The 12564-nt window shown below is 45.3% G+C and overlaps 1 protein-coding gene across 1 annotated transcript in view; it reads right to left on the bottom strand.

Moving 5' to 3' along the window:
* LOC104589015 (actin-depolymerizing factor 1-like) overlaps nt 1–2032 on the bottom strand; it is a 3546-nt gene extending 1514 nt beyond the window's left edge. Inside the window, exons 1-2 of the mRNA XM_010247178.3 lie at nt 1898–2032; nt 432–697 (exon numbers count right to left, since the gene is read on the bottom strand). Coding sequence (XP_010245480.2) covers nt 432–697; nt 1898–1900 — 269 coding nt within the window. The 5' untranslated portion in view covers nt 1901–2032. The remainder of the gene's footprint in view (nt 1–431; nt 698–1897) is intronic.
* Nucleotides 2033–12564: the final 10532 nt, after the last annotated feature.

Genomic DNA, 12564 nt, shown 5'->3' with positions numbered 1-12564 from the left:
TATATAGAGTGCAAAACCTTATATTTTGTATGTATTTGCAGTATACATTTTTGTATTAACTTTTACCAAACTAAGCCTGAAGATTCATGACCTATCAGTTGAGTTGGTCACTCAGCATCCCTCCCTTTTAAGAGAGCAATTCAACCTGCCAAAAGGAAAGCTCTTCATCAGGTAGTGAATGCTGCACGCATTCCCTGCCACCACTAATTTATTAACACATCTAAAATTAATCCATATCTCACTGTGCATTGGGAACTTCTTTCGTACTTGTCATTGGGGAGATGTTCCCAATACACAGGTGGGATGTATTGTGGGGTGCGTGTGGATATATATGTATGGGTGCATGTAAAACTGTTCAATTCTATACCCCATTAGAGAAATAATACTCAACAACTCTTGATATTTGTGTGTGGTTTCAAGAGAACCGTTACCATGCAATGAAGAAAATTTTGCTCTTCTTGCAGTTCTCATCAGTTGTGAAATCAAAATCAAAGACAGCATAGCGACACTCATTGGCTGGCAAGCAAGCAGTGAAATCTTCATAACTCTCATCAGGTTTCCCAAGCCTGTCCACCATCACCTGCTGAATCCTTTCCTCAATCTTAAACACAATAAAACGGTAGTTTCTCTTCGCTTTTAGTTCCAAAAACTTCAGCTTACATTCATCATTAACAGCCATTCCAGATGCCGAATTCGCCTTCATCCAAAAGAGAGAAAAAAAAAAGGAACAAAGTTAGAAGAGGACAAACATGATCTCACATGGGAGCGGGTCCGGATGTGGTAGGCATGTTAGATAAGCACAATGAGTGAGCACGTAATAGCTATGTGATACATATCCCAATTAATACATCTTTCACAAAACAATGAAAAAAGAAAATGTAAATGAGTCCCAACTCCGAACAAAAATGTTTGAAAGAAAGGTACATTAACTGGGACATTTGTCACATAGTTATTATGTGCTCACTCATTGTATTTACCTAACGTGCTTACTACATCCGGGCCCATGAGAGCAGTTCAGACCAGATAGACACAATATTGTAAGCACATTCAATGAACACTTGAAAATTTTTTTGTCACCTATCTCTTAAAATACCCTCACCCCACCCTTCAAAAAGATTCAAACCCCCTTTTAACCGTCAAAATACTTGTTAACATGCTTATTTATGTTGTGCCTACTCCCACATGAGAGACCCCACTCCAATTTCATATCTAGAATCTCGTTTTTTTCTTTCTTTCAAACAACTTTTCAGTTCTATGGGGGTAGACCATGGTGAAGGCAGGATTTGATCCAAGTCTTCGCTACAACCAGCGGGCATTTGACACCTTGCAAGTGATATCTAGAATCAAAACATGCCTTTACAAAGACATAATGAACACTAAACCATTCACTTAAATGTGAAAATGCAGAGGATATTAATAATTGTTTGACATGGACAGATCATGATGATAAATATGATACTGATTTCAAATGCAATTGGGTGATTCGGTCCTAATGGAACCTCTTATTATTTAAAATATCCTATCCTAACTGGGAATTTATGACTCCAGAGTCTTGATTATGATGCAGTGAAGTTCAACAGACACCCATGGAGGACCTTAAAGATTGAAGAATAGCAATTTTAAGTAGTGAAAATTCTAACGCAATGATTCTTCAAGGTTTTTCCTTTCATTCTCATTTGGATTTGTTGACAATAATTCAAGGCGCCTGATATGAAATAGCACGTTGTTCACATTAATTTTTTTACAGGGGAAATTGGTAGTAACCATTCTTTTGAACTAATTTGCTTTCTTTCCCTTCATCATTATAATATTTTTATCTCTAGGCGCACTAACCATGTCATATTTCAAAACAAAATGATCAATTTATCCATGCAGAGAGAGAGAGAGAGATGCATACCATGCTGACAAGAGATCCCTGTAAAATGAGAGAGAGGAGGAACAATGAAAGGGAAGAGAAATGTGAGACCGAAGAGATGAGAGATCTTTAATTTTGGATATATGAAGGCTGGGTATTTTGTTTGACAGAGGAAAAAGAATGTAGGAAGGAGAGAACTTCCAGGAAGAAAATAAGGCTGGGCACAAAAATCTAGACACGTTGTGGTGGAGAGTGGAATAAGCAACCTTATTTTCTCATTTTGGAGAAAATAAACTTTTCGGTTGCCACGTTGGGGTGGGATATTTTCGGGGCTTTGACCCCCTCCTGTCACCATAAGAGTAACTAGCTAGACAGAGTATAGATAAGACCCTCTCTGTCTTTCCCTACCCATCATGCTCTCATGTTTTTTGTATTTCTTAAATATATTTATATTAATGGAATTTTTTTGAAAAGGACCATTTTCGACCTTAAGCTATTGAAAAAAAGCCACTGTAAGGCCAAAATGGACGACATTAGAGATGCCGTCAATGCATCTGTTAGATATCTATTGAAATAATCGTTTTAAATGACATGGCTTGCCGAGTCAACCTAGAATGTTTGCAAGTGGGACACACTAAAAACTCGCACCCATTAACCGAAGTGTACACATAAGCAAAACCCATAATAACTCCAAACAATATTAAATCAAAATAAAAGAGAAAAAGAAAACAAAGAGAAAGGAAAAGAAAGAACAAGAGAAGAGAACAGGGAGATCCCGATTGTCTTCTTAATTTCCAATCATCCTTCAACTAGCTTTAGTTTTCACAGATATTTGCAAGCACTAGAAAACATACTAGTGACTTCCATCTCTGTTGCCGCCAATGATGGGCCGAGGGCAACAATGTAATTTCACTTTCGAGGCGAGGGTTGGCTGAGTCCGAAGGCTTCAAGGTCTGACTTGTAAGCAAAGGAAGACGTCATTGGCCCCGGGTGTTATCCCAAGGGCGAAGACTTTGACGGTCAAGTTAGAAGGGTGTAGTAAGGGGTTGGATGAGGCTTGAGTAAAGTGGCTCAGACGAGGTCACTATAGAGCTTAAGAGAGCTTAGAGCAATAAATGCCAAGATAGCTTACATGGGGTACTGTGCTTCATACAGGATGAGATGCATGTGCCCCCATCAGTGTGCTTCACCATGTGCTAATGAGTCTGTGCATAGGTCGGGCGTTGGCCTCGGCCGATTGTTATCGTATGAAGTATGGGAGACGAGCAGGCATGCCATGGCCATGCATGAGACGGGTGTAAACGTCAACAAGTTGTGGCCATACAGGAAACGGGTCTCGGCGTCGATAGGATTGTGCCCGAGATGGGTGTTGGGTCGTGACCATACGTGAGACGGGCCTTTTCCTCAAGGCCGTTTGCGAGATGAGCATTGGGTGGACCGGGTTGAGTTGCTTCTAGCTCAGAATCGGTGAACGAACCGCCTGACTCGATGAGTGAACCAGATGACTCGCTCGAAGTCATTTCATCTTCCAGATGCGATTGACATGTGTCGGGCATCGGTTCGGATTGTTAGATTGGTCGCTCTGTGGCCGTTGGATCGGAGATGATATGAGCTGTCCATTCTCCTTTAAATAGGGCACTTAGTCGAGACAATCTTCACGATTTGCCTTCTGCAACTTGAACCTTAAGAGACATCGGCCTTCGACTTTGTTCACCCTTAAACTTTCCAAGACATCATCCATTAGGTAAAGACTTAAAGCATAGCCATGTCTTTCTCTGATTCTGGCCCTGAGTGCTACAAGCTTCCCGACCTGTCAGGTGCAAGCTCCCCTCTTACCACCATGCCGGCCAGTAGTAGCGAGATCTATGGTTGTGAGTTCGAGGGCCTGCCTCTGAATCCTGTGATCCAGGTGTTGAGGGAGAGGACTGCTCCTGTAGGCGTCGAGTGCAACTGATGGGGCGATGATTTTTCCCATGAGAGTGTTGGGTCGACGAGGCCGAGGGACGGCAAGGGTGCCTTAGGATCGCTCAAGGTGGTAAAGGGTGAAGATGCTCTTGAGTCGAGCTCTAGGTTGGTGGCCGAGTATGCAACCCGGGGCATAGAACTAGAGTGCCATCCACGCTCTGAGTTGGATAGCCTCCTTAGCATAGAGAAAGTTAGGGCTCTTCCTAAGGAGTACCATATCCTGAAGGGGTATAGGCTTAGAGTCCCTGACAATGGTGATCGACCGTGGTAGCTAGACGAAGGTGAGGTGTACGTGCATAAGCATTACCTTGTTAGACAGTTATGCCCTTAGCTCCAATCAGATTGATGTACTTATTGACATTTATTGTAAATGAATGAAGTATATAATTGATTCATGTTATTATGGTGTGTTTCTGTGTAATACCCTTAAACTGGACACTTATGAGACTCATGTTAGTTTAGAATCTTCATAGCCGTTGGATAGACTTGGGGAGGTTTATCCTACCAAGGCTGACAATGATGTGCTGCCAAGAAGATTGGGGTGGCTTGTCTTAGCTGTCAGGGTGAGACCTGAGGCACATGTAGTGTGGGTTTGATTGAAACTCTGAACCAGACCATGGAGACAGATGGGCAAAATTGGAAAATTACACCTAACTCCTAGACTTGATTATGGTACTACACTAGGTGTTGGATTGGGCTGTCTTTGATATGCCAATCAGTGAGATCCTTAGAGGGGGTCAAAACCTGGGTATGTTGGGGCATTCTGAGAATTCACTTGAGTGGGTGATCATAGTGACAGAATCAACCCCTTTGTCGGACAAAGTGAATGATTGGGGAATGCACTCTCTCTGATGGAAACCTAAACTGCTGGGAGTTGATTTCAAACTTGTTAAGATTTGTTTTGCAAAATATATTTATATGGAGATATACATATATATTATGGTTTCACAAAATGCTCGCAAAAAGGTTTTAATTCTTGGGATCCATGTGAGCAAAGAGTGCAACACTGTACCTTGGAGCTGGGGGAGAGGTCCTCTCTTGTGAGGCAGTGTTTGATCATTATGGGCTGAGAGGTTAAGTGTAAGACCATTTAGGGTTATAAATGATGAGCTAATCTCACATAAGTCCACAATCCTTGGGCTTTCATAAGGTGCCTGGATCCAGGGACCATTTAGTGTAAATGTTTGGCCTACTAAGAACCCATACTAATGGGCTCAGGGGTTCACTGTCTTTAGTAGTGAATTCGGCCAGGCCTTGTAATAGAGGCTGGGTTGAACCCATATGGCTTTTGTGGAGATCAATGCTAGGGTCCCAAACCATACAAAGAGAGCCAAACTAACCAGCATTTGAAAGGGAAAGTGAGCTATATGACTTAATGGGCCTAAAGCCCATTTCGAACTGCGCTTAAGTGTTTTAATTAAATGGGGCGAATTTGGTTTATAATATGATTAGGATTAGTAGTAGGATAAGATAAGTCTTATCTACTTAAGAGTCTAGATCCAAATACCATATTTGGATCAAGAAACTCTTTCCTAATTGGATTAGGAAGCTGATCCAGAGAAGGTTATAAATAAGGGGGCGAATTCTTCAGTAGGTGATTTTTTCTTTTGCACTTTTCTCCCTTAGCTCTTGCCGCCCCTACCCAGTTCGATCTCCATTCTTGGATTTGATGAAGATTCGATCTTGATATTGTTTCTTTTTAGAAGAAACAATCTAAAGTCGTGCTCCAACCCTTTGCGTGACTTTTGCTGAAGAATTAGGGTTCTTACTGAAGAACCTCCTTGTTGATCTTGCCTCACCATAAGTTGGGTCATCTTCAGTGGATGTGGGTTTTGGTGACCTCTTTGGGCGTGAACACCTACGTTGGGAGTTAATAATATTTTGTATCAGGTATATCCCTCTCCCTCTTTTGGTTTCAGATCTGGTCCGATTTGTTTAAAGAATGAACATTGAAAAATGCAGTTTTTCTAATTCAAGGAATACGATTCCTAAATGGGAGAAAGAAATCTTTGAAATTTCGCCCAGCCACCCTACATGGTTCGGCCATCTATATGATGGATCTCCCATCCCTTCGTACCTCCAATTTGGTCTTAGGTTTTCCCTTCTTCCCCTCATCCTTGAGTTATTGAGGTGCTACAACATCTCACTGAGTCAGCTAACCCCCAATGTCGTCAGAACCATTATTGTCGTGATGGTGATGGCTCGGCTCTGAGGCGTCAAGTTGGCAGTGAAGATCTTCTGGTGCATATTCATCCCGAGGCAGCATCCCTTCGAGGCGGGTATTTACTACTTCCAATCACATCATGGAAGAGTGATTGACAACCTATTGTCTATGCACAACTGGAAGAAGAAGTTCTTCTTCGTGTCCTGTCCCAAAGGCTGGTCATTTAGGTCGAATTGGAGAAAGCTAGACCTCATAGCAGATTGGATTTTTCCTTGGTACAAGGATGAGGAGGCCGAGGTGATGACTTGCGTATGATTGTCTGGGACCTTCAAAGCTAAGCCCTTGGTATCGGAGGAAGCCTTGGTGTGCGTTAGCCTTAGCCCTGCCCGCCTCAGTAGGGGAGCTGCTATTGTCAGCTTAACATGTCGGATTGCTTTTTTGTATGTGAGTACTAATATGTTTGTTGTCCTTTTGCAAAGATGCGTCTGAACGCCAAGTAGTTGTTGTTGGAGGCGGCGAAGTCGCTAAAGAAGACACCAGGCAAGGGCCCATCCAAGAAGTAGGTGCTGAGGGGAGGGGTGCCAGCCGAGAGGACACCTTGGTCGTAGGCATCTACTGGTGCTGGTGTTGAAGGGGGGAAGGGACCGGTCAAGGTGGACCGGCGGAGAGAACCTACTCTAAAGAGGCTAGCCAGGCTACTTCAGCCCCCATGGGGCAAGAGGTTGGCCACCATGGGGGGTCCTACTACTGGGGGTCCCACACTTCGTCTGAGTTGAGGGATGACATGCCGCTAATGACACGGTGCACCTACCGCCCCCACTAGACCGTCAAGGAGGGGGATTCCATCAACACACCAGGGGTCGGTTGGGCCCTGTTGACTGGAATGGTGCTGTTGGCCGATAGGCACGCCATGACACAAAAAGGGCGTGCAGGATGTCCGCGACACCCTGATGGACCGCATGGCCAACGTGAGTGGTACTTGCTTTGTTACTTAGAAAATTTCTTTGTTCTCGCTTTCCTTTTGCTGACGACCGTGCTTCCATTGTAGGCTACTTGTTATGTCGTCGGCCTATGCAACAAAGTGGAGGTTCTTCTATCTCAGCTGAAGACCTCCGAGGAGAAGAGGGAGCAACTCGAGATCTGGGTTATTGAGGCAGAAAGCGGCTGGGAGTTTATTGTCTCGGCCATGCATGAGGAACGAGACCTAAGGAAGGCCCTGGAGGCTAAGATTATGGTTGAAAAGGGGCTGGTGAAGGCTCTGAAGGACGTGATGAAGGTTGCTAGCGAGAATCTGAAGGCGTCTGAGGAGAGGTGCGAGGCTGCCGAAAAGTAGGCAAAGGAGGCCATGGAGGCCTGGAAAGCATTGGAGGACTATGACAAGGCACTGGATACCCACGAGGCTGCTCAATATCTAGAGGGCATTGAAAACACGAAGCCCCAAGTACTTGTTCTGATGCCTAGTTTTGACATCAGCTAGTTGGGGCTCCTACCTGAGCCAGAGGCCAAGGTCCCACTGCTTGAGGGTGTTCATTGGAGAGCAGCCTGTGCCAGCTGAAACAGTTGAAGGGAATGTTGACGTCTAAAGGGCCATTCTTAGTTGTTCTTTCTTCTCTTTTTGTTTATAATTTTGTAAGGGGCTCGACCTCCCCCATCCGGGGCCATTTTTTGTAAAGCTTACACAGATGATATCAATGAAACACTTTTTTGCATAACTTGTGCCTTTTTTGTTTGCATTGCCCTTTTTTCTTTTTTTTTTTTTACTAGGGGCCGGTCTCCCCTTCCGAGAGGTCACAAGTAGCGAAAAAAGTTAGTGGCTTGTTACTTAGATGTTCGCTTAGGAAACCAAGTTAAGGGAGTCTAACCGAGGCTGAGCTATTAGTTGAGGGCTCGGGGGCCTTTTCCCTGGCGGGAAGGAAAGGGAGAAGATTACCTTAGCTCTCCTATCTTGTTTTCCACCCCCGTTAAGGTAGTTGGGCCGAGGCTGAGCTGCACTGTCGAGGGTTTGTGGCCCCTTTCCTTAGTGAGATGGAAAGGGAGGCGAATGCATTTTCTCTCCTTGCCTGTTCTCTATCCCTGTCAAGGTGGCTAGGCCAAGGCTGCATTGTGCCGCCGAGAGTTCGAGGCGAGGTGCGTGCCTTAGCTCACCTGTCTTAGCTTTCCTTTGGGATTTTGGGTTGTGAGCCTATGGGTAGCCAAGGCCTTGGGGACCTGCCTAGCTGAGGTCATGGAACACTTGTTTTAGTGAAGCACTTAGTCAAATTTAGTGTGCTTGTTCATGGTGGGCCAAAGTCTTTGGTTGATGCCATAGCCAAGGTCCTTGTGGTTTCTTGCCATAGCGAGAAGGTCAAGTTGGCGTATGGCTCACTAAGAGCCATGTGCCTTGGTCGTCGTCTAGTCCAAGTGTATAACCTTAGTGAAGGTTGTGTGCTTCGGCTAGTCGCACGACCGAGTGGTCCTGGCAATTGTGCATAATTGGAACATTTACACTAGAGCTAAAGACGAGGGGGAGGAACGTTACACTTTTTCATTGATAATCTCTTGTACAAAGATTACATTATTGGTAATTCATTCGGAGATTTCAGAGTTCTAAGTACGAGGAACCGGTTTTCCATTCAATTGGGGCCAATCTTGCCAACATTGGGCTTAGGCACCTTGACTTTTCTGAGGACGAGGTCCCCTTCCCTGTAGTGTCGCTCTTTCACCCTAGAGTTAAAGTAGTAGGCTACCCTCTGCTGATAGGCCAAACCTTGAGTTGAGCCTACTCTCGAACGCCTTCCAACAGATCCAAGTTTTTTCTCAATTCTTCATCATTCTCGACTTCACTGTATGCCTTGGTTCGAAGCATCGACTGGCCAATCTCTGCTGGAATAACAGCCTTGGTTCCATAAGTCAAGTTGAATGGGGTCTCTCCCATGGCAGTCTGAGGTGTTTTCTGGCAAGCCCATAGGATGTTGTATATCTCGTCGGCCCAGAGGCGTTTGGGTCTGTCTAGCTTTGTCTTCAGTCCATTAAGGATTGTTCTATTGGTGACCTTAACTAGGTTGTTGGTTTGGGAGTAGCCTATCGAGTTGTACTGCTGCTTGATGTCGAGGCTAGCACACCATTCTCTGAACCTGGCGTCATCGAATTTCTTCTTATTGTCAGTGACGAGCATGTGGGGGATGCCAAAGCGACAAATGATGTTCTTCCAAAAGAAGTTTTAGATCATTTTGGCTGTGATGGTGGCCAAGGGCTCGGCTTTGACCCACTTAGTGAAGTAGTCAATGGCGACAACAAGGTACTTTATGTTCCCAATGGCTTGAGGGAAGGGATCGAGGAGATCCATTCCCCATTTGGCAAAGGGCCATGGACTATTGAGGGATGAGAGGGTGGTGACTGGCCGACGGGAGATGTTGGAGTGTCTCTAGCTCCAATCACACTTCTTCACTAGCTCAGCTGCATCCTCCTATATGTTTGGCCAAAAATATCATTGCCTTAGTGCTTTTTGGGCTAAGGCTCTTCCTCCGAGGTGGTTGCCATAGATGCCTTTATTGATCTCTCGGAGCACATACTCACCCTCCTTCTAACGAAGGCATCGGAGGTAGGGTAAGGTGAAAAATCTTTTGTATAACTTCCCTTCAAGCAAAGTATAGTGAGTTGCCTACCACCAGACTCATCTTGCTTCATTCCTATCCGTAGGTAGTTGCTCATGTTGTAGGTAAGTGATGATGGGGTCCATCCAATAGGGGTTAGCTTGCACGGGGAGCACCTAAACTTCTTCAATGTTGGGTCATGCTAGCTTCTCAATACGGATAGTGCGGCCGAGGGTAGGACCTGATGTGCTTTCCAATTTGGTAGGGCATCGGCCCTCATGTTCTCGGCCCGCGGGACTTGTAGTAGGGCGAAGCGTTGAAAGTGGTGGGCAAGCTCTTGTATTTTGGCCAAGTACTTATTCATGTTGGGTTCTTTGGCTTCATACTCGCCATTTACTTGGTTCAGCACTAGTTGAGAGTCACTGAAGACTTTAATGTGCTGGGCACCGAGGTCTTTGACAAGCCACAAACCGGCAAGTAGGGCCTTGTACTCAACTTCATTGTTGGAGGCTGAGAAGTCGAATCTCAATGAATATTCCACCTCACTATCATCTGGAGTGAGGAGTATGAGGCATGCTCCACTTCCTTTTTCATTGGAAGATCCATCGACGAATAGTTTCTAGGTCAATTGAGGTCCCTCATCTTCTACAAAAACTTGGTCGATGGGTTTGTTGAATGTGCAATCCACCAAAAAATCAGCTAGGGCTTGTGCTTTGATTACAGGCCTCGACTAGTGTTGTAGGTCGAACTTAGACAGCTCAATAGCCCATTTGGTCAGCTGACCCAAGGTCTTTGGATTGGAGAGGATAGACTTGAGGGGTTGATTGGTCAATACAGTGATGTTGTAGCCCTAGAAGTAGGGTCTGAGTTTTCAGGCCGAGACTACGAGGGTAAAAGCTAGCTTCTCCACTTCAGGGTATCTGGTCTCGGCATCGTAGAGGACCTTGCTGGCATAGTAGATAGGCCTCTACACTCCTCTCACCAGGATAGAATTGATGGCTTCGTCCCTGGATGAGAGGTATAGGAATAATATGTCTCCTAGAAGTGGCTGAGTGAGCAGAGGGGGTGCGGTGAGGTAAGACTTCAGCTCGTTAAAGGCTTTTTGGCATTCTTTAGTCCATTGAAAGTCCTTCAGTTTCTTGATGGCTTGAAAGAAGGGTAGGTAGCGGTCGACCGACTTCAACATGAATTGGCTGAGGGAAGCCACTCAGCCGGTAAGCCTCTTAGTTTCTTTGATTGACCGAGGTGGTGCCATGTCAAGTATAGCTTGAATCTTCTCTGGGTTGGCCTCAATACTCGCTGCATGACGATGAAGCCTAGGAATTTGCCCGAGGTGACACCAGAAGCACACTTATTGGAATTAAGCTTCATGTTATACTTCCGCAAAGTGGCAAAGTTCTCGGCTAGGTCTAAGGTGTGTTGGTCCACCTTTAGGCCCTTCACAACCATGTCATCCACATAGGCTTCGATGTTTATTCCCATTTGATGCTTAAAAACCTTGTTCACAAGTCATTGATAGGTGGCTTTAGCATTCTTCAGGCTGAAGGGCATGACTTTGTAGTAGTAGGTGTCATGCTCAGTGATGAATAAGGTCTTCTCCTCGTCCTCGACATGCATCCTTATTTGGTTGTATCCAGAGAAGTCATCCATGAAGCTCAATATTTTAAACCCTACGGTGGCGTCGATGATGTGGTCGATCCTTGGCAAAGGAAAGTTGCCTTTGGGGCTGGCTTGGTTGAGGTCTGTAAAATCAATACAAATTCACCATTTCCCATTACCCTTCTTTACCATGACCACATTGGACAACCAGGTAGGGTAATGAACCTCTCAGATGAAGTTGGTGTCAAGTAGCTTCTTAACCTCCTCTCCGATGTCTTTCCAATGCTCTGGTGAAAAGTTCATCTTCTTTTGTTGAACTGACCTACAAATCAGCCTATGAGTAATGACCAAAGGGTCAATTTCGGGCATGTCTGCAACAGACCAAGCAAAGACATCAGCATTATTTTTGAGGAAGCTTACCAGTTTCAAAAGGGTGTCTGGAGGAAGGTTGACCCGAAGTGCACCACCTTTTCGGGTTCGTCCTCGTTTAGGGGAACCAAGATGAGGTCCTCGGCTGGTTGGCCTTGAGTTACTGGTTTGTCCCTGAGGTCGAGCCCCTCCAACGGCAAAGCTTCCTTATTATTTCCCTTTAGTGTTGCCACATAGCATTGTCTAGTAGTTTGTTGATCCCCTAAAACGACTCTGACACCATGCTCGGTGGGGAACATGAAGACAAGGTGGTAAGAGGACATGGCTGCCTTGAGTGAGTGAAGGGTTGGCTGACCAGTGGTGGCATTATAGGGGGAGTCAATCTTCATGACTTGGAGCTCAGTCATCCTCGTCACCTATCGAGGCTTTGTTCCTATCGTAATTGATAGGGTGATTCTTCCCTCCGGTTTAATGATGCTCTAGGAGAAGCCAACGAGTGGCACATCGGCTGGATATAGCCACTTTGCAGTTAGCTTCATCTTCTCAAAAGTTTCAAGGAAGAGGATGTCTATGATGATCCGTTGTCGATGAGGATCCTCTTTACCATGAAATTGGCAATGGTCATTGTCATCACCAATGTATCATCGATGAGGATCCTCAAAAGTGTCAGGTTGTCGTTCAAAAAGGAGATGACCTCGTCCTTCTTCGGATTCTTAGGAGCTGGCCCTTGGATGGTGAGCTACCAGGCATAGGCCTTTCAGGTTGTGGTCGAGGTTCCACCTAAGGTCATGCCCCCTATTATGACATCTATGACGTCGGCTAGATTGTTGTGTTGTTGTTGCTGTTGTGAGGATGAGGCACTGGCGTTGCCCCCCACATACTCCTTCAACTGACCACGGTGGATGAGGAACTCGATCTCATTCTTCAGGTCATAGCAGTCCTCAGTGTCATGGCCGGTGCTGCGGTGGTACTTGTAATACTTCTTGGGATTACCCCTCTTGGGGATCCTCTTCATTTTTTCTGCCCACTTCATGTACTCC

The sequence above is a fragment of the Nelumbo nucifera genome, chromosome 4 (genome assembly GCF_055504915.1).
Source record: "Nelumbo nucifera cultivar China Antique chromosome 4, China Antique-T2T, whole genome shotgun sequence".
NCBI lineage: Eukaryota > Viridiplantae > Streptophyta > Magnoliopsida > Proteales > Nelumbonaceae > Nelumbo > Nelumbo nucifera.
The sequence above is the reverse complement of the archived record's forward strand: the minus strand, read 5'-3'. Positions and strand labels throughout refer to the sequence as shown.